The sequence below is a fragment of the Lupinus angustifolius genome, chromosome LG17 (assembly GCF_001865875.1).
Source record: "Lupinus angustifolius cultivar Tanjil chromosome LG17, LupAngTanjil_v1.0, whole genome shotgun sequence".
Classification (NCBI taxonomy): Eukaryota; Viridiplantae; Streptophyta; class Magnoliopsida; order Fabales; family Fabaceae; genus Lupinus; species Lupinus angustifolius.
This window is the reverse complement of record NC_032025.1, coordinates 4376988-4403660: the sequence shown is the minus strand read 5'-3', so window position 1 is coordinate 4403660 and position 26673 is coordinate 4376988. Positions and strand designations below refer to the sequence as shown.

The window sequence follows — 26673 nt, the reverse complement described above, 5'->3', positions numbered from 1 at the left end:
GCAAATGGGGGGTGGTGGTGTCGTGCGAGACCATGATGGCAATTGGATTTTGGGCTTTTCTACTAGCTTTGGTACTGGCATGCCAATTTTAGCAGAACTGAAGGCAATGGAGCATGGCCTCAAACTAGCTTGGAATATCGGTCTTCGTAATGTTATTCTGGAGAGTGACTGTCTTGAGGCGGTTCATATACTCTCGAAAGGTTTGGATGTTCGTCTTGGGAGGGTTGCCGAGGTTGTGGATGATATTCGTCTCTTTCTCAAGAAGGACTGGTATGTGAAATTGCACCATATTTGGCGGGAGGGGAATATGCTTGTTGATTTTATGTCCAAAATTAGTCAAACTAATATTTGTAGTGTTAGACATTGGGACTCTGTCCCTCTAGATGGGGTTCATATCTTTCATATGGACAAATTATCTTTGTTGTAGTTTGCTTTTTTTTTTTTTTCCGATGTACCAAAAAAAAAATGTTTGGAATCTTGAAAAAATGTGTTTTTTTATGTAAATCTCATTCTTAAAATTTAATGCAATAATGATTGACATGTTTGATATATTTTTTTGGACTTTAAAAATTGAAGGACCAGTATGAAATAAGTGGAATTTCTGGGCACCAAAATGCTATTACTTAACTTTCTTATATATTTAAAAAAAGGAATGATAATAGTATGAATTGGATTCGACAAAGGTAACCCTCGTTATCCTTTGCAAAATTTGATGTTAATAATGGGGTATGAGGTTTCTACCTCAATCTTCAACACCACAACTACCCTTTTCTCTCTCCATCATAATCTCTCTCTCACTCCTTACTCTTCTTCTGCTTCAATCTCTTACCCTTCCTTCCATCACCAAAGAAAAAAACTTTTAACTCTTAACTTCAAACCCCATTTTCTTCTATGCGCTTCTCTGCCCAGTGAGTATTGTTTTCCCACTTATCATGTTCTTTTGCTTTTCCTCTCGCTTTGTTCCGTATTGTTTATTTCTTCATATGCTGGATTTTTTGTGTGCTCAAAGTGGGTTTGTGAAAAAGATTGGCTATATGGTATTTATTTGTGAAAAAACCTAGTCTTTGGTTTTTTATTTTACTTGTCTAGATAAGTTATGTAACATGGATGAGAATTTTGTGTTCGATGAATGTACACACAGGATAAGATATGATTATTAATGAATAAATGCATTAGAGAGAAAATTGAGTTAGTACCTATGATAGAAAAGATACTAGAATATCGCCTAAAGTGGATAGTCATACTTAGAGATAATGAAGGATACATAAATTTTAGATAGTAGGGATAAAGGCAACACATACAAGTACAAATGTAGTGAGGACAAAAGTAACATACAAATATATAAAGTAGAAATGGCAGATGAATATCATATTCAGTAGAAAATTTCGGCAGCTGAGTGGGGTGTCCGCTTCGCTAAGTTGTGAGTAGGTCTGTCCCTGCTTGGAGAAGACTTGTGGAAGCCACATGAGAGTAAGTCATGTGGAGAGTAGCCCAGTAATTAGAGCCAGATAGAGACAACAAAAACTATAGGCAAAAAACATCAAGGACAGTTTAGAGGTAACCAGTTTGTCTGTCGAGTTTAGATGATGGTACATATCGCTTCGCTTGAATCATGTAGCTGGCCTCACCTAATAGAAAAAGGCTTGATTATACCTAAGTAAACTCTTCAAATGATGCCTAGAGTGGTCAAAAAATTGCTTTCACTGTTCCTCAACTTCTTTGGTCTGCACCATCTTACTCTACCGTTTTCTAAATTGTTGATAATGTAAGAAATTAGTATGTTGCAGTTTTTTTCCTGTTGCACTAGCGAACAACAAGAAGAGTGATTGTCTATAAATCTTTCTTTTTTTATCTTCTTGGTATATTGTTCCGAATTTTTTCAGGATAATTTCTAGATGTCGTTTTTTTTTTCTGTTGCCTCACTTAAAAGCGAAATTCTTTTTAGGTCCACAAGCTACCAATGCGTCCACAGTTCAAGTGGAGGAGCAAGAGGAGGTTGAAATTGCAAATGGTCACACTATGACTCAAATTTGTGACAAAATGATAGATTTCTTCTTGAATGAGAAGACCAAATCAAAGGAATGGAGGAAGTACCTGGTCTTTAGGGAGGAGTGGAATAAATACAGGGATAACTTCTACATTAGGTGCCAAACAAGGGCAAACATGGAGAATGACCCAACTATCAAGGAAAAATTTGTTTCATTGGGGAGAAAGATGAAGAAGGTACAATACTATCAATTATGCTTTATTTTTCTTATGTTCTACACCACTGTGCTCCCTTGCTAAGTTATTTTTAAGAAATAGACTCTTTTGTTACTGAATGAAAGTTGGAAAATAACAAAGAAACCTTTTCTTATCTGTTGTTTTAAAAAGTTTTTTGGTTTGAAGTATCATAATAACAAAAACTCATCTATTTTTACTTGTTTTGCAATAATGGTGCAGTTACTTTGTCCTTATAGTTCTTGCGAAACTAGTAATAAGATAAAATATTATTTCTTTCTTTAGTAACTAGTTTTTGTCAGAAACAAAAGGTACAAAGCATTCAATCAAAAGTTACTTTCATATCTACCCACTTGCTTGGTTTTAGAGCTTCTTCCACGGTTCTGTTTGATCAGGAGTAAGCATTGCAGATTGATGATGAAATGGAAGGACATGGTGAACTTCTCAAGGAGATACAAGATAGCCCAACTGACATTAATGCCATAGTCACACGAAGGCGCAAAGACTTCACAGGAGAATTCTTCCGCTACCTTTCTGTTATTTCAGATACATACAACAGCTTAGAGGATCGTGATGGTAATTACGTATAAGTGCTAAAAGAGTAGAACTTGTTTGATTTAAGCCTTTTCTCAGGAAGACTATATTTTCTAAATTTAGTAGTCACAAGAAAGAAAGAGTTGAAAAATGATAAAAAAAAATAACTGATCATGATAAAATTGTACTATTGGTACTTTAAATTTTGCTTCAACTAAATTGGAAGAAATAAAGAGTGATATTTCTTCTTCAAATGAAGATATTGGATTTGGATATTTAAAATATGTCTGCCAAAAAATGGAGCTTTAATGGCTTATTCTTGCATTTTTAAGTTTCACTTATGATTGACCATTTTTTGAACAGCAATTGCCAGGCTTGGGACTAGATGCTTATCAGCCGTCAGTGCATATGATAATACTCTGGAGATTGTGGACACATTAGATACAGCCCAGGCCAAATTTGATGATATCCTCAATTCTCCTTCCATTGATGTAGCTTGTGACAAGATCAAAAGCCTCGCAAAGGCAAAGGAACTTGATTCTTCTTTGATATTGCTGATAAGCAGTGCTTGGGCTAAAGCAAAAGAATCTACAACAATGAAGAATGAGGTATTATTTTGAAACATGATTTTCCATGGTTTTGTACTTTTGTTATTGTCCTTCCACCCTCTTCCAACAAAAAGACCCTCAAATGCCTCTAATTGTGCCTTAGCCAATAACAGTGATGCTTTAGAAAACATAAAACCATGTAGAATGTGTTCATCTTGCAAGCTTATTTTTTATAAAAGCAGATCTAAAATTTATTTTTCAGGTGCTATCTGGCCGTGCTGCATATTTTAAGTTGGTCTTGTGCATTGTTATTGTTCAAGTTTTTACATACACGACTTGAAAATGTTGATAGATGTAATATTAATCAAATACCGTACTCTTCTGTTTCTTAAGATCACCTCTTTGATGATTTTGGTTGCATAAATCTAGGTAATTAGACAAGTCAAGGTATTATAGTATTGTCAGACTTTCAATCTGTTGATAACTATGTCAAACATTGGTTCTGCAATCTACACTCATTTTTTATTTTGATGCAAGCATATATCTAAATCAAATGGTAAGCATAAACAAGATGCAATCAGAAACCATGTCAAGGTCTCTTTTAATCAGTTATACATTCACATCATTAACTAATAAAAATGTTCATGATTTTTTATATCACTGGTATTGTTAGAGGTTCAGACACCCGATTACAATAATATGGAAGACTTAAAAGTTGGGATTTGAAGAAGTGGTCTTTTTTTCTCTTTTCTGTAATGAAATTCACTTGCATTACTCAATGATTTAAGACAAAAAAAAAAGATCCTATGCTAACTTTTGCTTTGACATTACCCTTCAATCATAATTCTGTACATAAGAAGGCTGTGAATGTTGTATTGCTTGGGAATTGATAAGTTCCAAGGTCTTTCCGTATCCATCAATTTTTAGAATTTGTTATGTCCATGTCTGTGCTGAATGCTGCATTCTAATGCTCAACATTCTCGCTCATTATTATGCAGGTGAAAGAAATAATGTACCAATTGTACAAGACCACAAAGAGCAGCCTAAGGAGTATCATACCAAAAGAAATAAAGCTGCTCAAGCATTTGCTTAACATTATCGATCCCGAGGAGCGATTTTCTGCGTTAGCAACGGCTTTCTCCCCTGGTGATGGAAATGAAGCCAAGGACCCTGATGCTTTATACACGTGAGAAAATACTACTGTTTCATTCTAAAGTATATCCTACTTGTGATTGTTCTAATACTCGTCTAATCTTAACGTGATTAAGCAGTACACCGGAGGAGCTGCACAAGTGGATTAAGATCATGCTTGATGCATATAATCTGAATAAGGAAGAAACAGATTTGAGGGAAGCCAGGCAATTGACTCAACCTGTAGTTATGCAGAGGCTGCTTATCCTTAAGGAGACTATTGAAGAGGAATACATTGCAAAAAATGCAGCTCAGAAAGGTGAAACAAAAGATGATGACTCTAAATCAGAAGAGTTTAATTTATAAGGTGATTGTCCACTAGGTTTATGTGATGAAATTATTGACTGTACTTCTAGGTGTAAAATTATAGAAGTATTCACTAGAGCAAGGTGGATGATGACATAGAACCATTTTAAAGCAGTGTAATTTAGAGTAGAACCAATATAAATAGAAGTAGTTCCATTTAAAAGTTTTAATCTTTTTTCTGAGATTTTTTTTTTGTAAAATCAAACCAAAGAAAAATGTTAGCCATGGGTTATTGGTTAATCTGTGTTCTAAGTATCTGGTGACCCTGACCCGAGTACTTCAGTTGAAACAGGTTTGTGCTCCTGATGCCCAAGTTTGTTTCACTTATGGAAGAGTTGTCATTTGATGTGATTGATCAGAAAAACATTTTTCAATTGCCTGATGGGCTCGAGAGTCCCGGATGGTAGGCTAGATTATGGAGGTAGGAAAATCCCATCCTTCTTTAAACATTTAATTTTTGAACCTCAGTTAAAAATTTAAGCCCGACCATTTTATACAATTTTCAAAATGATGTTTATCTTCATTCCAACTATTTCCTCCCTTTTTCATTACATTAACATATATATTTATCCTTCAAATCTCATTCTCCTCCCTAATTACACTTCTCCATCTTTCTCACCCAATACACTTATATTCCTTATCACATTAGCATACCTCGTACATCAATTACGAAAGTAACAAGGTATATCACACTATGTAATGCAAAGTTTGCTTTTATCGGAATGTAATTTTTTAAAGTTTGTATTCTGGCCAACAACTATTGCAAAACAAATTTTCTACAAATATGCATTTCGACTCAAACATGTCCGAACAATAATTTCAATAACTTCTGACATGGAGTTCTTCTGATTCGTTTTTTTCTTTTGAAAGTGCATATGCAGCGTTCAAAATAACGTTGTTGGAATAACCAAGGGGGTATTGTTCTATGTTTTGAGTTTATGTATGACATCCCTTTGTTGCTCCCCAAAATAAGCATAAGGATGTAAACACTATAGGCTATATAGGCTTTAACCATGTAAAGAAATAATTGCCTTAAACTCAGTTTTCCTTTATATTATTTTTGCATCTGATTAATGATGTAAGACTTATGCAGTTAATATTAACAACCATTGTATTAATATAGGTAATTACTTATTATTTTTTAATCACATAATATACATCATCAACTAAATATTAATATACCGCTAACTATGTTCATAGGAATGAACACAAGTTGGATAAATTCAATCCAATATAAAAAGGTTAGATTGGATTAGGTGAAGCTATTTTTAAATAACACCAAAGAGTCAAAATCTTGAGTACAGAATATAAACCATTAGTTCAATCTCCAATCATCTTAAACAAAATAGTTTCACATAATTACAAATCATATCTCAGGACCAAGTTGGGAAATAGCTAGAAACCAAACCAGGTTAATAAAAAATAAATAAAGGGTCTAGACAAACCACACATGTTCCAGCTGAAACTGGAAGCATCAAACTGTATATTTGTAGCTTCTTCATTTATTTGTCACTCTAGCGCAGCAACTTTCATATCATCAGAAGATACATAGGATTGAGGGGTCACAGCAGCATTCATCTACGAGGCAACAACAACACAGAGCTGCAAGACTAAAAGAGAAAGAAAGAAAGAAAGAAATGTGTCAATTACACCAAGAGACATATTTTGCACAACATCTGCATCAAAAGAAATAAGACTTGCATAGAGGCATAACCAATCAAATATATCAAGTCATTAAAATATCGATTTTGAAATGGATAGGAAAACTCTTATTGTAATTATTTTACACCTAATACAATTTTGATTGGTTATGTAGAAAATGAAGTGAAACCATTTATACTTTTGTGAATATGAAATTATGTGTGTACATATATCCGAGTAAGTAATAGCACTATTCTAACAAATTAACACAAGTTGAGATTTAGGATTTATTTGTCTGTTAAGTTTTGGAGGGAAACCAAAGAATGAAAATGTTCTGGAGTCATCTCACCCGTATATTTCATGGCTCTCATGGCGTCTATTTCCATTTATTCCCCTCCAAAATTCAACTCACAAACATAATTAAGTTTTTTGATTCATTGTGGCAATGAAGAAAAAATAAGTACTAAAAGAAGATGGATAAATTTAACATGAGAAACAATTTTGCTCTTGTGCATAGCAATGGAAAGTTGAGAACTTACCATCCTTCAAGGAAACCAGTTTGTCTTGCAGGTTGTGGAGCAGCATACTGATACTGTGGTGGTGCCATTACAGGAGGACCTTGATAATACCCTGCAAACAAAACCATTTCCCACAAACTAAAACCATTCAAAAAGAAAATAAATGGAATAGAAAGAACAGAATGACCAAAAGTTGAAAAATAAGATCAATTTTTATCTCCAAAATGGTAAAGCAAAAAAGATAAAGTGGCAGTTCTCTCCACCAATCCACTATCGATCCATGATCTATCATATGAAACAAAATAAAATCTTGTTTCAGAGGATGAAGCTTCTTCTACCTTAGCCTTAGGAATTCATAAACAACATTGTTTTATCATTAAACAAAGTCCAATAACATAACATAACATGGAGGTGTTAATTATGAGAGAAATAGACCAAAAAAAGAAAGATGGGTAGAAGGGTACCTTGAGCAGGGTAGGGATACGCATATTTTGGGTCACTCATTTCTGGCAAATGATGCACAAACTACAGTTTTTTTATCACCCTGAAATCAGAATTAGTTTATGCACCTCTAATATTCTTGTAATATATGATAAGCATAAGGTTTTAGAATGTGGGTTTTGTTCTCTTCACACTTCAAATTCTAACATCTAAATTAGTTGTTTTTCTAGAAAGGTCGATAATACACTCCCCCTATATATTCTTTTTTTACATTTTTTATATTCTTTTTTTAGATTACGTCACGGGGTTTGTATTTATTTTGAACTTTTTACTAGAAAAATAGGGTTCCCAATTTTTTTAAGTTTTAACACTGATTTGGCTACGTGTCAACATCGTGTTACTTGAGAAAATGAGACGTGGCAGGCTGTCTAGTCACAAGATGCACGATATTTATCAAATAATAATGCACGATCATGCTAGACAGCTAGGAACAAAAACGAATAAGCATATTAACATTTAACAGCATCAAAGGAAAAATAGGAGAATAAAGTTAACATATAAAGTTTTAAATTAAAATAACACGAGATTAAAATCTATGTACTAACAGTATAAAAAATTTATGTTATCAAAACATCATCCACTATTGATTTATAATATTTTTATTTAAAAGTCAAAAATAGCTAACATATTAATAGTAGAGATGTGATGACAGTGTAAAAATAGTTACACTATCAGTCCATACATATTAAATTCATAATACATTTGAATTTATTGTATTATTACAAATTGAGGGAAAATTTCTTAACAAATTGCACGTGGATCATAGACTTGTGTAGAAGGGGTTGCAGTTACTTCTTGTTGTTATCATGCATGCTCTTTCATTGATTTTCCATAATTCCTTTGGAATTACTACGCATGCTTATCTTCATTACTTCATGTTAGAAATTCACTAGGTGAAGTGTAAGGCACGTATTATTTTGCAAAATATTTTATGGCATACATGATCAGTGACTTCATGCTATAAAATCTCTACTTCAAATGTAGAACATGTATTATCTTGCTAAATATCTTACGGCATATGATCAAAAGAAAAGAAATGGTCCAATATTGGGAGCTATCTTTTAAATTTTACTTCAGGACCTTAATTTGTGGCCATAATATTACAGTTTTGGATCCCACAAAATTATGACTGTAATTGTTATCACAAGAGTCATAATTTCCGACAATATTTTATAATTGTGGTAAACACAACATAACCGTATTAAAACTAAAACTGACGGGATGTTTACACCGAGAAAGAGCCAAAGTGTGACGTTTTGGTTTTACTTGCTCTACTGGTTGTTATTTTATGTGCGTCAATGTCAAAAGAGAGCAAAGTCTTACCTGTTCTTGTATTTTCCCTTTTGACCAAACGTTTTCACCCACTCAGATTGGATCACAAAAAATATTGTATGACTAATTTAGTATTGTTTAGAGAAAATTGTGACTAAATTAATCCCTAAAAGATTATGCTGTCTACTTTAGGAGTAATAAAGTAGCTCCAACCACGTATACTTTCACCTCAGCACCAAGCTAATTCATATGAAAGTTGTTTAGAGTTGGCAGAACAAAAGAGAATCTGTGGAACAAAACACAGTCCTAAAATATGCAAATTAATTACACAAAGGTACCATGTGAGTTCATATTACATAAAAACAAAAGGCATTGCTTTTACATTGTAACTGCTTTTCTTTTTCATTAAAACTTAAATATACAACAATTAACAAACTTTAATCTTGTCCTAAAATATGGAAAGCATTTATGACTTGAACTTAGTCATTCACCACTCCTCCTATAATGGTATCTTTGCCCATGTGTATAAGGATTCCCTATGTTAAGGAAGCTCTATAAAAATTAATAATAAAAAAAGTATAATATCTATACCCGTTAGATAAAGATTTATACAATTCAGTATATCATTCATTTATATTACTTTTTTTAAAAATCAGTCATAATTAAATATAAATGGTAAATGATGCAATAACAATCTATAAAGTTTATAGGCTTTTTTTTTTTCTATAATAAGAAAACAGTAGCTAGCATGCATAATCACATTCTTCAATATATTCTCACTGCTTGCACCACGTTGAGTTTCATAGGAGTACTAAACTACTTTACTTTTTACCTTAATCTTCAACAGTTCTATAAAATAATCAAGTACACTGTTTACTATTTACAAGGGCCAAAAGCATGATTTTCTTATTATTACTATTCTTAGTGAAAGGCAACACAAATATTTCACCATTATTCATCATATCAATTTCAGGGTGTCAATGCTTCTTCCACAAACTCCTTTCAATGACCCTAATCATCCATTTGTGTATTGAGAATGAATATGTAAACTCAGGTATAATGGAAAGCCAAAGCTTGTGCCATATTAACTCATCATGCATGTAGAACAGTTTAGATATATGTTTGAAGGAGGACCCTGCAAAACAAATAGGTTCCTAGTACTTACATCTTATGTCCAAAGTTTCATATTTTTATACAAGACTAAGGTTTTGGATTCTATAAACTGAATTTTGTTTAGCAAAATGTCAAGCTAACAATGAATTACATAGTTGACATTTATCAGGCATCAAAAAATATCAATTGAAACCATGTGCTCTACATCACCTACACTCAAAATGTGACTTCCAAGGGGCAATATCTTCTTTCCTTGTTCATCTGCAAAGCTTAAGTGTTCACAAGGATCCACCGAAATGATTGTTTCTGTAGATTTGTAAGGAATAGTATGTAGACGGTTGAACCCAACTAACTGTTTTTGTGGAGAACCTTCAATGACTTTTGGCCATGTAGAGAACAGCATCACAACATGGCTGCCATCCAAATCACCATGGTTCATCACCGAAATGTGCACTTCGAAACTCGATGACTTGCAATTTTGCAACTCGTCAACTTGAACATAGTTAACTCCATAAACCTCTTCCCCATTTTGGCTTAATAAACTCTTCCTGAGATTGTTTTTGGTGGCTCTAGACAGATTAATCTTAGTTGGAGATGATAAGAACTTGTATGTGAAATCACTATAACTTAAGCCATGCCCAAATCCATATATTCTACTTCCAGTATAAAATCGGTAGGTTCTTCCTGGATAACCACGAGTAGGGTCAGCTCGCATGCTCATGTCGTTCATCGGGACTTTGGTAAATGACTCAGGGTACCAGGTCATTGGCAGCCTTCCACCTACATCAATGAAAACCATCTTCGTAGTTAAAACTTTGACTTGGACCACTGATCTACCAAATATTAAATTCAAGTATTCCATACAGCTCTAACATTTTAAATTCAAGTATTCCGTACAGCTCTAACATTTTAAATTCAAGTATTTCATACAGCTAACATTTTAAATTGAAGTACTTCATGGCAACAATAGTAAAAAGGGTGCTGAATGCACAAGACTCTGATGGAGTTTGGGCAGGTTTTATGTAGGCAGCCTCACCCCACAGACTACTCCACGTCCCAAGGCAGCAAGCTTTACTGCAACGTTGAGACTCGACAATAAGCAGGTATAATATCAAAAGTGAGACTATTTCCCTTGTAATTGTATATTCACACAAGTTACTAAGTACTAACTACTTTAGATTTCACTTTCATAAATTGCACTTAATTATACAGTAGTTTTTATTCTAGTCAAACCTTACTTATATTGTTATTCATCTATTCACATTTTATTGAGGAAATTGCAATTAAAACTAGTTAATGGAAAGTATATGAGTCCACAATTGCAAGTGCAAACATCCTCACCCTAATTTCAAATATTCACAATATACAAAGGACATCCATTTCTAGCAGCATTTTCAATTGTAACTATACACACCTGGATTGACCTCTCCAAATATAATTTCAGCTAGTGCTTTTCCACCAGCTTCACCAGGGTACCCAACCCAAAGAATACTAGCAATTAGTGGATTTTTTTCGGCGAAGTAGACATCAAGGGGTCCTCCACCAGTAAGAACTAGAATCACTGGATTTTTACTAGCGACGGCAACAGATAATACAAGGTCCATCTGCTTACCAGGTAAGAGAAGACTATATCGGTCATGATCTTCTGTCTCTTGTGTTTGGTCAAGCCCAGCTACTATAACAACAAAATCAGCTCCTTTTGCAGAATCAACAGCCTCAGCAAAACCATCATCAGAAAGACATGGTACATCATGGCAACCAGAAACATATGTTATCTCCTCTGCAAACTCCTTAAGTCCATCATATAAACTTTTTGAGGAGCATGGAATTCCTACATTATAGGTACAAAATCATATGGTTCAGTATCAGGAATTAGCAGGGAAAACAACGTAATAATTGCAAGGGATACAAATACATGTCTAAATATTGAAATAATTTTCACTCTTCACTGGATACTATGGATTATAATACTTCGAGACTGGGATTAATAGACATTCTAAAGTATAATCTCTTGAATCGATCAGATCTTCAATTAAGCTAGAAAATAAAAATGAAGTTTCTGGGAAAACACCGTAATAGTTGTATTTTGGTAATTCAGCTTCAATGTGCTGTGGACATATATATACCATTGGCATTGAACTGATTGAAGGGTAAGAATAGCCTAAGCAAGGGTATATAATGCAAGTAAAGTTAAATGAAAAAACAAATGAAGATGGAAAAATTATGATGCTCCAGCATGAAAATCATACCTGAGTAGCCACCGCCTAAAAAGTTAGTAGCTGCCATTGGGCCAATGACAGCTAAGGAGACACCAGTACTTTGACTCAAGGGAAGTAACTTATCATTCTTCAGGAGTACAATCCCCTGCCTTGCAGCTTCAAGTGCCAGTGCTCTGTGCTCTGAGGTGCAAACATCCTTGGGCCCGAGTTTGCCAAACTTGCCTCTTCTAGGTTCTCCATCAAACAGTCCAAGGCGCATTTGAACCGAAAAAAGGTTGAAAAGGGCTCTGTCTAAGTCTTTCTCTTTTACCTTTCCTTGTCTGATTGCGGATTCAGTATTCCGAAGCATAAATGTCCCACAGTTAATATCCACACCTAAAAATCATTTAATGAATCAAAATGTCTTGGAAACCATCCAATTCATATGATGTAGCTGCAATGAATTCAATGAAACCATGCATTTAACGTAGATAAACAAAAATACCTGCTTTAAGAGCATCAGCAACAGCATCCTCCGCGGATTTTGTGTACATCTGATACTCATAAATCGTGGCCACAGCGTCACAGTCTGAGGTGATATACCTACAGTCGAAACCATGAATCATGACAATCAATAAAAGTTCTTTTTGTTCCAATCAAGTTAATTGGAAAACTCCTGAAAGGCATGTTTTACCCATCAAACCCCCAGTTATTTCTAGCAACTCCCAGAAGGTCCTCACTAGCACAAGCAGGAACACCATTCACTGCATTGTAGGAACACATCAAGCAGCTAGCTTTCCCTTGCTGAATGCAACTTCGGAAAGGCGGCTGATAAGTGTCTGCCAAATCCTGCGCCGAAACCTATATGCACAACCAACCAATTGATACCAACCATGACTCTATTGTACAATATAAAACACATTTCTTACATTTGACCCACTCTATATATTCTTCTTTTCAATGACAAGAAGTCAGAAGCTAAAAGAATAACATAAATGTCATATTTTTAATAAGAAATGCATTGAATTGATTCTTTTGAATGAATTGATTGGATTATAACTTTGAATACCGAAATCAGAGATATCAAGTAGGAAATGATATCAAAAAACTATAATAAAATACACCACCAAACAACATTGATCAAATGGTTAGATCCTCTTATTTTGATTAGTCAAACTAAGAAATCCATAAAAATAAAGAGATAAAAACTTACAACAGCATTAAAGCTATATCTAGAAAAGTTGCCCCAGCTTTCCAAATCATAAGCAGTGAAATGTTTACAACAAGCAGACACCATAATCTCATCACCATCACCATTACCATTACCATTACCTTGAAGACCCTTTACATATTCAATGCTATAAGCAGAAACAACCATAGGATCCTCCCCTGGTGTTTCTTGACCCCTTCCCCATCTTGGGTCTCTGAAAATGTTAATATTCGGTGCCCAAAAAGTCAACCCAGCTTGACCCACATTATACATAGCGCGTGCTTCAACAGCAATAGCCGAAGCAATATCGAACCATAGAGAACGGTTGAAAGAAGAAGCAGAGAGAATAACTTGAGGGAATAATGTAGCAGATGAAACGGTGCCGTTAAAGTTGACGCCGGGGCCGTTGGGTGCGATGCCGTGAAGAGACTCCGACCACCACTCATAAGAAGGGATGCCAAGGCGTGGAACGGAGGAGGCGGTGTTGGAGAGTTGTTGGATCTTTTCAGAGAGAGTGAGAAGGGAAATGAGGGAGTGAGTTCTTGTGGGAATGGAGAGGGAAGTGTTGCAAAATGGGTATGATGAAAAATGTGGTTTTTTGCATGGGAATTGTGGAAGTGAAGTGGGTTTAGAAAAATGGAAGAGATGAATGAAGAAGAAGAAGAAGAGAAAAGAACTCCATTGTTCAGACATTATTCTTTACTTTTCTTCAGAAGTGTTTTCACTTTTCAGTTCACTCATTTACTGCACATAATGACAGTGACATAGATTAGGCCTATGAATATGTTATAGTTAGTTTTCTCAGTTGATCTAGCTATTTATACCATTTTTATTTTATTCTATTTTTATTTCACCACAAAATAAGAATTTCAAGGGTTAATATTGATTGCAGCAATAAATACAAATCTGATAACAGAATGCCATTTTGGTCTCTACTATTTTAATTGTTTTTTTTTTACTTTATACTATAATTTTGGTTTGTCAAATAAGTTTTTGAGTTGAAAAATGTACCCTACCAATACTCATAGTACCATTTCCTTATGTTTTTTCACAGTTAAGTAAAAGAACAACATATAACATATCAAATATTTATTCCCATCTACTTTTCCTTCTTCCTAGCCAGGCCTTATTACTAATTTTACCCTTATTTCCCATCATCACCACTCTACTCTAGTACAGGCAAAATCAGAAACCTTATCCTACCTCATTATCACTCTCATATCTCTTACTACTCTAAAATGAGTTTGCAATGTGTTTTATTCTCTACTCTAGTGGCAAAAGACTTTCTTGATCAATTAAAATTAAAATTAAAATTAAAATGGGATTTCCAAATCATTTCCTTAGTTAATATGATTTTTGGGATGTGAAAAGCTATAACATTTCAAACTAGTGGTTGAATGATGTTGAAAAGTTCATTTAAATTGGCTAGTCAATAAACTTAAGGTTGAAATATATATTTTCAAATCGGTTATTTTAAAGTTTTATTTTAAAAGTTGACTTTCCAAATTGAATCCTAAATTAACTTATTTTAAAATTTATCTTTCTGAATTATTTATGTAAACTCCTCTCATCATTATCAAAACCAAAATGGTTGAGATTTTCGGTATCAAATTGCTTACTAAAGAAATAATATTAATAGCTATAAATTAAGAAATGAACAAGCAAATAAACAAACTAACAAAAACACTAACAACTTAATAACACATTGAATAATATATAGGTGAATAATTGTGATATACCAATTATAACATAACATTGAAATGCCAAATATCTATATATATAGTTATAATCACATTTGAGATACAGCCTGAAACTTAATTGTTTATTTATTTACAAAGAGGCATTTTTTATGTGAAATATTTGTGTATTGTTTCAACATATACTTAGATGCAATAAAAAAATCAAGATTATATAGTTATTTGATATAAAATGTTTGGTTGATTTGGTTTGTCCTACTTAAAAGGGTTAAGGGAAAAAACAACATTCATTATAGATTGTCCTCCATCATTTTTCTTTGAAGATGGAAGATACTAACACTACCAATGAGCACTACTATATCTCAACTCGATTTAGAAAGGAAAGAGATTATGATATTTTTACCATTTTTCCAACTTTAATGTGATTCATTAGTTAAATAATTCATAAAAAAACTGTTTTATCTAGTGATAACAAAGAGAGATTAGGGGGAATAAATAATTGTGAATTGTCTTTCAAGCTTCAAGAGATAAAAGAAAGAGTATTAATGATGGATATCACATTTTAACCGTTCAAAGGAAAATAAATATACAACTCTAATATCTACCATTCTCATACACTCCTTAAATTATTTTCATCATTTCATTATTATAAAAAATAATTAACAAAGAAAAGGAACAAAAAGAATTGAATGAAAAAGGAATTGAAGCTAGATCCTAAGTCATGATTGGTTATGCGGAAAAGATGAGAGGACAGCTCTTACTATGAAAATTTAGGTGGGTAGTGTAGCTTGATTACATTATTCCACATTTAGTATATGTTTCAAAATATTTATGGAATTAGTGTATTTTTTAGGGAACTCGTGGATGTGATCACGACTTTGGGGAAGTCATAGATTTTTTAAAAGTCGTATACACTAAACATCATTTCCATTGTATATAAATAATAAAAGTAATATGTAGCTTAGTGGTTTTTATGGGAACTTAGAGGTCCATGGTTCAACACTCACCCATTGCTATTTTTTATTTTTATTTTTTTGTAACTTTGTTGACATATATTATTTGTACAATTACTCTAATACACTATGAGTACATTGTATTATATTCATTACTGAATTTTATACATTTTTATTTTATATTGTTTTAAACAATTAGGTATTGAACCATGGACCTCTAGATTCCCATAAAAATCACTAGGCTACATAGTATTTTTATTATTTATATACAATGGAAGTCGTGTTTAGTGTACACGACTTCTACAAAAAAAATGAAAGTCGTAGATGGGAAACACAACTTTCATGAAGGAGAGAGACTATGTCAGGGAAGTCGCACTCCTGATCCACGACTTCCCCAAAATCGTGGATCACATCCACGAGTTTCCTAAAAAATACACTAATTCCGTAAATATTTTGAAACATATATCAAACGTGGGATAGTGTAGTCAAACTACACTACCCACGTAAGTTTTCCCTCTTACGAGGACTAGTGAAATCAAGCCATTGGGGAAATTTGCAATGATTGTTTCTAAAGGTGACAAAGTTATCTGCAATTTATCTAAATTCATCCAAATTAAATTTATTCAAATTCATCTGTTACGGCTAATGAATTTAAATAAATATAATTCAATTGATAATATTGATAATAGATGAATTCAAATTCATCCACTATATCCAATATATATACATGAGTATATCCATTTTGATGAATACTCAATTGATTCAAAAAAATAAAAACAAAAATATTTTTTACCATTAAAACAACATGCAAACTCAACTTTGCTATGGAACCCAACGTGCAAAATATAAACAAATGTTATTAATACTGTATCGGTCATCAAACCGACCACATTACTCGTATAGTGGTATGGTGGTTCAACTAGTAATTCACTGTTAAATCGCATACCGGTGAAGTTAGATATTCATATATTTTATACTAATATTAATGTTGAAATATCATTAAAGAATAAAATATCTATTTTTATTTATATCACTTGTTAAAAATGTATGTTATAGACCATGTTTTAGATGTATAAAAATATAATAGTTGTATGTTTGATCATCCATACAAATATTTTGGTAAAAATAAATCATTTTTATTAAAAAAATTAAATAAAACCAACCAGTATGGCCGATACAATTCATTTGAAATGTATGACAAGTTTTTACCAGTATAATTGTATGACCGTTATAAATATTGTATCATAGCGGTATTATGATTGATTCACCGATTTAGTGGTTGAACCAACTGAACAAACTAGTTTTGATATTAGTGACATAAACTACTCTCTTCCTAACAAAAAGATTTTTTCAAAAGTATTGTTTTTATGAAAGCATTCCTTCAAAAAGTTTCAATAAAGATTGATATAACATTTTGTGTCATGATTGAGCACAAGAAGAAATGCATGATTTGATAATACAGTATCTATGACCTCACCTACATTATTGTCTTTTAGACTTTCACCAATAAATTTAAATATTGAGATTTTTTAAAAAGTATTTTTTTAAACCATTTTAAAAATATTTTTAAATTGATTTTTAAAAATGCTTTATTAAATAATAAAATGTAAAGAAATTTTTCCTTCAAAAAATGTTTTACTCCAACATGCAAACTCAACTTTGCTATGGAACCCAACGTGCAAAATATAAACAAATGTTATTAATACTGTATCGGTCATCAAACCGACCACATTACTCGTATAGTGGTATGGTGGTTCAACTAGTAATTCACTGTTAAATCGCATACCGGTGAAGTTAGATATTCATATATTTTATACTAATATTAATGTTGAAATATCATTAAAGAATAAAATATCTATTTTTATTTATATCACTTGTTAAAAATGTATGTTATAGACCATGTTTTAGATGTATAAAAATATAATAGTTGTATGTTTGATCATCCATACAAATATTTTGGTAAAAATAAATCATTTTTATTAAAAAAATTAAATAAAACCAACCAGTATGGCCGATACAATTCATTTGAAATGTATGACAAGTTTTTACCAGTATAATTGTATGACCGTTATAAATATTGTATCATAGCGGTATTATGATTGATTCACCGATTTAGTGGTTGAACCAACTGAACAAACTAGTTTTGATATTAGTGACATAAACTACTCTCTTCCTAACAAAAAGATTTTTTCAAAAGTATTGTTTTTATGAAAGCATTCCTTCAAAAAGTTTCAATAAAGATTGATATAACATTTTGTGTCATGATTGAGCACAAGAAGAAATGCATGATTTGATAATACAGTATCTATGACCTCACCTACATTATTGTCTTTTAGACTTTCACCAATAAATTTAAATATTGAGATTTTTTAAAAAGTATTTTTTTAAACCATTTTAAAAATATTTTTAAATTGATTTTTAAAAATGCTTTATTAAATAATAAAATGTAAAGAAATTTTTCCTTCAAAAAATGTTTTACTCCAACATGCAAACTCAACTTTGCTATGGAACCCAACGTGCAAAATATAAACAAATGTTATTAATACTGTATCGGTCATCAAACCGACCACATTACTCGTATAGTGGTATGGTGGTTCAACTAGTAATTCACTGTTAAATCGCATACCGGTGAAGTTAGATATTCATATATTTTATACTAATATTAATGTTGAAATATCATTAAAGAATAAAATATCTATTTTTATTTATATCACTTGTTAAAAATGTATGTTATAGACCATGTTTTAGATGTATAAAAATATAATAGTTGTATGTTTGATCATCCATACAAATATTTTGGTAAAAATAAATCATTTTTATTAAAAAAATTAAATAAAACCAACCAGTATGGCCGATACAATTCATTTGAAATGTATGACAAGTTTTTACCAGTATAATTGTATGACCGTTATAAATATTGTATCATAGCGGTATTATGATTGATTCACCGATTTAGTGGTTGAACCAACTGAACAAACTAGTTTTGATATTAGTGACATAAACTACTCTCTTCCTAACAAAAAGATTTTTTCAAAAGTATTGTTTTTATGAAAGCATTCCTTCAAAAAGTTTCAATAAAGATTGATATAACATTTTGTGTCATGATTGAGCACAAGAAGAAATGCATGATTTGATAATACAGTATCTATGACCTCACCTACATTATTGTCTTTTAGACTTTCACCAATAAATTTAAATATTGAGATTTTTTAAAAAGTATTTTTTTAAACCATTTTAAAAATATTTTTAAATTGATTTTTAAAAATGCTTTATTAAATAATAAAATGTAAAGAAATTTTTCCTTCAAAAAATGTTTTACTCCAACATGCAAACTCAACTTTGCTATGGAACCCAACGTGCAAAATATAAACAAATGTTATTAATACTGTATCGGTCATCAAACCGACCACATTACTCGTATAGTGGTATGGTGGTTCAACTAGTAATTCACTGTTAAATCGCATACCGGTGAAGTTAGATATTCATATATTTTATACTAATATTAATGTTGAAATATCATTAAAGAATAAAATATCTATTTTTATTTATATCACTTGTTAAAAATGTATGTTATAGACCATGTTTTAGATGTATAAAAATATAATAGTTGTATGTTTGATCATCCATACAAATATTTTGGTAAAAATAAATCATTTTTATTAAAAAAATTAAATAAAACCAACCAGTATGGCCGATACAATTCATTTGAAATGTATGACAAGTTTTTACCAGTATAATTGTATGACCGTTATAAATATTGTATCATAGCGGTATTATGATTGATTCACCGATTTAGTGGTTGAACCAACTGAACAAACTAGTTTTGATATTAGTGACATAAACTACTCTCTTCCTAACAAAAAGATTTTTTCAAAAGTATTGTTTTTATGAAAGCATTCCTTCAAAAAGTTTCAATAAAGATTGATATAACATTTTGTGTCATGATTGAGCACAAGAAGAAATGCATGATTTGATAATACAGTATCTATGACCTCACCTACATTATTGTCTTTTAGACTTTCACCAATAAATTTAAATATTGAGATTTTTTAAAAAGTATTTTTTTAAACCATTTTAAAAATATTTTTAAATTGATTTTTAAAAATGCTTTATTAAATAATAAAATGTAAAGAAATTTTTCCTTCAAAAAATGTTTTACTCCAAATTAAAAAAATGGGTTTGATATCCATACATCCAAACCATAAAAATTGATATATGGATGGAATGAATGTTGGAATCCATTGGATATGGATGGATTGAATAGTTTAGAAATTTAATTTTATGGATTTATATAAATTGGTGAATGGCTTTTCATCTATTTGTTATGATCCAAATCCATATTCATCCAAATTCATCCAATTACCATCAATAGTTATTTGATAAACCAAATTTTAAGAAAAGTTTTTTGTGCCTATTATTAAACAATTGACTTTGAAAATGAAGATTTAATTTAAAAATTGCCAGTCATTTTTAAAATTTCGGTTATTTTACAACCTACTTAAAATTTCAATGTTAAAATTCTATTTTCTATTAGTGCTATAGTCAAAGGAGATCAATGAAATGAGGTAATGCCTATGAAATTTTACTCAATTTTTATTTTCTTGCAATCTTATCAAATTAAAATATTTAGATTATATGGGTGTATGTCAATTTCATAAAATATAATTGTATCATGCATTGAATATATAGGGAAAATAGATCATTTGGTCCTTCAACTCTTATTCGAATTTCAGTTCGATCCTTCATACAGTGTTGTAGAGCTCTGAAACATGATCCATCATAGGCAACGACATGAAAATGTAGAGCTCTGAAACAATGCAGAAAAGTTCAACATAGCAGAATGAGTTTTCGAGAGGATGATTGAAAAGGAATCCAACATGGACACTTATCTAGCGTTGTTACCCATGGATGCAGTGGCGGATCTTGAACATAATTTTAGAGGGGGCAGCATTATGATTTCTACATAAATAACATATGAAATCATTAGAATATATATAATTTTTTAATGTAAAAATGAGTTATTCTTTCATGTTTAAATTCCCAAGAAACATGATAAAAATATAACATAACAAATCTACGAAGAAATTCCAAATATTCCTAAGCACAAATAAGTTTATTATTTCTTATAAACATTATATGTATTTTAAACTCAAAATCGAGCATAAAGTTAGTTTTTCAATCCTTTCAAATAGAGAATCAAAATAATATATGCTTGAGATTGATACAAATATTTTTTTAAGAGAAAAATATATAAAGATAGAAATAACGAAATTAAGAATATCATACATAGCAATGGAATAACCCAACTAAAATTAATTAATAAAAAAATAGTCCACTAACAAAGAATAACAACGTCCACCAATAAAATTTCATGCAAGAAACAAATAAATCATAAGTAATCATGTCATGACTTCATAGGCATATGATAATAAATTTATACTTTTTCACTTCATCACGTACATTCATATTCAATCTTTATTTACTCTTTAAAAAATTAATCTAAATGGATGATGAATGATGTAGTGAATGTGTATAAATTTTTACATTAATAATACATAAATATTACACTCTTATTCTTAAGTTTTGTTGTTAAATTTTAAAATATATCAAAAACAATATCTCTATAATATATTTTTGAAATATTTGAGGGGGGGCAACTGCCCACCTGTCCTAGAGAAGATCCTCCCCTGCATGGATGATTAGTATCCAATATTTAAGTTTTGATAAGGTTTAAAGAGCTCATGTATTGTGTTTCTTGATAAATAGATTTTATCGATGAGGATCATATATTTACTATTCATTTCCTTTTAAAATAAATAATATTGAAAAACAAATCTCCAACTTTTATTTTGGATAAGATACTATTTAGGAATGTAAATTGATTAGTATTGATGAATGATTTTTTCATGTGATTGATGTCAAGCTACAAGACACTAACTATACCAGTAGTGTTGCTTAAACATTTTCCTATTTCATCCCCTCTTCTTATTCTCACATTTGTAAGATACAGTATGATTGTCTCATTAACTATATAAAAATAAGATAATGCATTATATAGACAGATTCAATTTGTCGTTTTATTTATTTTTACTTTAAACTCGACTAATTTGCCACTTCAAATATGCTACTCTTTACGGTTTATCAAATAGCCCATACAAATTACCTTACATTTTTATATTTCATTGTATTTCTATTCCAACTTAAAAATATCAAATATTTGTATAATCAAGTGAATGTGGATATATATATATATAAACTATGTGCAATTATTGCTTGAGTATGCAATCTCTACATGCTTTTTTGTGTAATAGTTGCACAAAGCTAAACACAGTATTGTATAATCCATTAAGTTTGGGCTTGAAGCAACATTGAGCAACTGAATTCTCAACTAGTGTAGGTTGGTAGCCTAACTATTATACAAGATAATAAACTCAGGCCCATGACCAACGAATAGTGTAGGTCGGTTTCCAAGATGATTTTTTTATTTGTGCTACCAAAATGAGTTTAAACATTGAGATGAACTTGTTGGAATATATTCTCCTCACATTTTTCTAAAAGAAAAAACAAATCCCTTTACTAAACTGGAATGTAAACAACAACCTAGATTCTCAAAAAAATGCAAACCACATTCTCCATTAGTCTATACCTCAATATTTTTATTTACCCATATGCCAATCCTGTCAGAAAAAGAATAAAACTTTGGTACGTACTTCCCCAGCAAGGTCCTATATATTCGTCTTCGAATCTTTTATAATAAAGTTTTGATGTTGTAAGGAATCCTGACCTAAGAATCAGAAGGAACAAACTATGTGCCACTTTTACTACTAGATGGATAACCGTGTAGCAGATTCTTCAACTAAAAATAACACAAATTTGGTATTGAGTCAAAGATGGTACATTAAATTTATAAGGTCTATATCACATCTCTTTTGGTTCTTTTCCACCACTCCAATTGAAAACGAGAAGTGGTCTTTGTTCCTTGTGTCATAACATTCACAATAATCCATATACAACAATCAAACATTTATTCCATTGGGTGAGGTTGATTACATAAATCGAACAATGTTCTATTATAAAGTTCATTGACAAAGTTTATAAATTTGATTATTGCTGATTAAAGCATAAAACTAATATGAATTGAATACAAATTTATTGATCAAATATTTGACACTGGTGCAGTGCTGCTGCAACTTTTAGATGAAAAATTATTGGATGAAAATGCAAGTAAGCTAGGGGAATCTAATGATATCATTTTTGGAATCTATTGTAATGAACATCCCTTTTTGCACATATTATTATGAAACTATTCTGGCATGTGAGTTTTGAGTATTACAGTACTTACCACTGTGGTTTAATTTGGCCATTTAGTGACATGTGAAGGTAAACTAACAAGTATATATAAAAATACATAGAAGTGTCAATTCGATGTTTTAATTAATAGCTACAAACCTATAGAAACTATACGAGTATTATTAGATATTGACAATGATTGAAGATGTCTTCAAATTGTGATATCACCATTTAGCAAATAAAACAAATAGAAATGATAGCAAAATACAAAATCCTAGTTGGGGTTTTAGCAAGCAAAATCATGTGTCAAGTTGTACATCACTAAGAATGCATGCATTTAATTTGAATCGACATTGAAGTACGAACTAAATCCAAGTATATAGGATGCAATCATCAATTGACATCATAATTACACTATTTTAGAAGCATTCTCTAGGGGTTCTAGTTGTCAATTGTTCTATCAACCCTTCTTGTATAGTGAGTTCCCTTGTTACAAATTTTGTACAACTATATTTATCCTGATTCTTATTGGTTAGAAAAGTAAAATATAGATTAAATATATATTAATTTTATATTTTATGATCAATGAGAAACAATGGTTTGATACATATTTTGGGACAGAAGATATGTTCCCATATTTTTCAACATAAAAATAAATTATTCTAGTGAAAAAGAACGGTAATAATTTAATGTTGACTTCTAAAAGGTTCATTGCCTTGTTTAGACTTGGCTTCAATTGAATAGTGTGTTCTACAACTCTACCTTCCTTAGCATGATGATTAGGGATGACAATTGGATGGATTTGGATGTATATAGATTTGAATTATGATGGATGGATGAAAAGTCATTAATCAATTCATATAAATCCATAAAATCACATTTCTAAACTATCTAATCTATCCATATCCAATGGATTACAATCCATTCATTCCATCCATATATCCATTTTAATAGATTGAATGGATGGATATCCAATTCATTTCTTTAATTTGAACTAAAGATTTTTTGAATGATTTTTTTAAACTATAATTTAATAAATTATTTTTAAAAATATATTTAAAAATGATTTTAAAATGATTTTTTTAAAAAAGTATTTTTTAATCACTTTTTAAAAAATCTCAGTACTTAAATTTACATGTGATAACTCTGAAAGACAATGAGGTCAGTAACTCTGAAAGGCAACAATATTGGTGAGGTCAGAGATACTGTATTGTGCAATCACGCATTTTTTCTTGTGTTCAATCATGACACAAAATGTTATATTAATCCTTATTGAAACTTTTTGAAAGAATATTTTGATAAAAAGATAATACTATTCAATGAATCATTTTGTTAGAAAGAGAGTAATTTATATCACTGATATCAAAATCGGTTCGTGCTGCCCTTGAATTGCTCTTAATAACGCTATTATACAACATTTATAACGACCATGCAATTATACTGGTAAAAATCGGTCATACCGGCCGATTTTCAATTGAACTGTACTGGTCATACCGACTGGTTTTATTTAAAATTATTTTTTTTAATGAAAATGATTTATTTTTACCAAAATATTTGTATGGATGATCAAACACACAACTACTATATTTTTTAAACATCTAAAACATGGTCTACAATATACATTTTAACAAGTGGTATAAATAAAAATAGTTATTGTCTTCTTTATTTATTTTTCAATATTAATATTAGTATAAAATATATGAATATCTAACTTTACTGATATGCAGTTTAATAGTGAACCACTAGTTAAACCATCATACCACTGTGACCGGTTTGATGACCGGTACGGTATTAATAACATTGATTTATATTTTGCACGTTGAGGTTGCATAGCGAAGTTGGGCCTGCATGTTGTTTTATGGGAAACAATATTTTTGTTTTTATTTTTTTGGATGGATGGGATATCCATCCAAATGGATACACCCATGGATATCCATTGGATATAATGGATGAATTTCAATCCATCCATTATGGATACTATCCATTGGATTATATCCATTTAAATTCATTACCTCTAACAGATGGATTTGGATGGATTTAATTGGACGGATTATGGATTGTGGATAATTTTGTCACCTCTAATGATGATGTTATCATGTTACATATAGAAATTTGATCTTATATTCTTCTCATTGGAGCGGAAGACCCATGAAGAAAATATAATAGAGAAAATGACACCGAAAGTTTAATGTGGTTCGGCAATTTGCCTACATCCACAACTGAAGAGCAACAAATATTATTCCACTAAAAAGAGAACTACAAGTGTTTCACTCACTTCCCAAAACTCAAGTACACCTAATTTCACTCTCACTCAAGTATTTCTCACACAATTAGAACAAGAGAATATGAAGAGAGAATATGCACTAAGCTAAGTATTTGGTGTGTGTTACAATGGCATGGAACACTCTTATATCTAACCAAAGCTCTTGAAGATTAAGTGGCAAAAGAGAAAGAGCATTAAAGTTGGTTTGACCATAATCATTTCTTTTTAATTGGCTAGAAATTCTCCCTTTCTTCAAGACGATCTTTAACCTTTTTTTGTTGCTTGGCTCAAGAAAGTCTTTTCATCATCTTTTTCTATTAGCCAATATTCAATAAATCTCCACCTTGGCTAAAAGACTATCATAGTTATTCTCATGCTACTCTTCTTCATGTTCACTAGAGATTTTGAACATTAATCAAGTCCAGACAATGTCTGAACTTGGTAGTTGGAACTGACTTTATCATCATATCCGCCGGATTATCTGTAGTAGATATCTTCTCCACTCTAACAACTCCTTTCTTACTATGTCTTTGATAAAGTGCATATGAACATCAATATGCTTAGTTCTTTTATGATACATTGGATTCTTTGTCAGATGTATATCACTTTGACTATCACAATAGATGGTTGTTTCTTCGAGTTGTATACCCAACTCTTCAATTAGACCTGTCTCCCAAATGGCTTCCTTTACAACTTCTATTACTGTGATGTACTCTGCCTCAGTTGTAGACAAAACAACAACTGATTGTAGTGTTGCTTTCCAACTACTAGTACAACCACACAGTGTAAAGACATATTCGGTGAGAGATCTTCGCTTATCTAGATCTCCAGCATAATCCGAGTAAACATATCCAGTGATCTTGTTTCCAACATCTTTGACTTTACCAGACAAAAACCCTATATCTGTAGTACTTTTCAGGTAGCACATAATCCACTTCAAAGCCCTCTAGTGAACTTTACCAGGATTTCCCATATATATGCTTACCATACTTACTGCATGTGCAATATCTGGTCTAGTGCACACCATGACATACATGAGACTGTCAACGGCACTAGGATAAAGTACACTTGGCATCTACTCTTTTCCATTATCACTTTGTGGACACAATGCCAATGAAAGTTTGAAATGAGTCGCCAATGGAGTAGTGACTAGTTTAGCATTTTGCATGCCAAAGCGTTCCAACACTTTCTCAATATACTTATTTTGTGACAGAAAGA

General features: G+C 31.4%; 2 protein-coding genes across 3 annotated transcripts; one reads left to right on the top strand and one right to left on the bottom strand.

Moving 5' to 3' along the window:
* LOC109331107 (uncharacterized protein At4g37920, chloroplastic) lies at nucleotides 663–4981 on the top strand. 2 transcript variants are annotated; one of them, XM_019565406.1, is made up of 7 exons: nucleotides 663–908; nucleotides 1946–2223; nucleotides 2631–2796; nucleotides 3118–3362; nucleotides 4301–4488; nucleotides 4574–4820; nucleotides 4851–4981. In XM_019565406.1, exons 1-6 carry the CDS (start codon nucleotides 713–715, stop codon nucleotides 4797–4799), a joined length of 1299 nt encoding a protein of 432 aa, XP_019420951.1. In that variant the 5' UTR covers nucleotides 663–712; the 3' UTR covers nucleotides 4800–4820; nucleotides 4851–4981. The 2 variants fall into 2 exon arrangements, with proteins under 2 accessions (XP_019420951.1, XP_019420950.1); XM_019565405.1 differs by having other exon boundaries at nucleotides 4574–4981.
* On the bottom strand, nucleotides 9944–14009 carry LOC109331103 (probable beta-D-xylosidase 6). Its single transcript, XM_019565398.1, has 6 exons — nucleotides 13256–14009; nucleotides 12737–12903; nucleotides 12548–12645; nucleotides 12094–12438; nucleotides 11259–11675; nucleotides 9944–10624 (listed from the first exon to the last, which is right to left on the bottom strand). Exons 1-6 carry the CDS (start codon nucleotides 13943–13945, stop codon nucleotides 10017–10019), a joined length of 2325 nt encoding a protein of 774 aa, XP_019420943.1. The 5' UTR covers nucleotides 13946–14009; the 3' UTR covers nucleotides 9944–10016.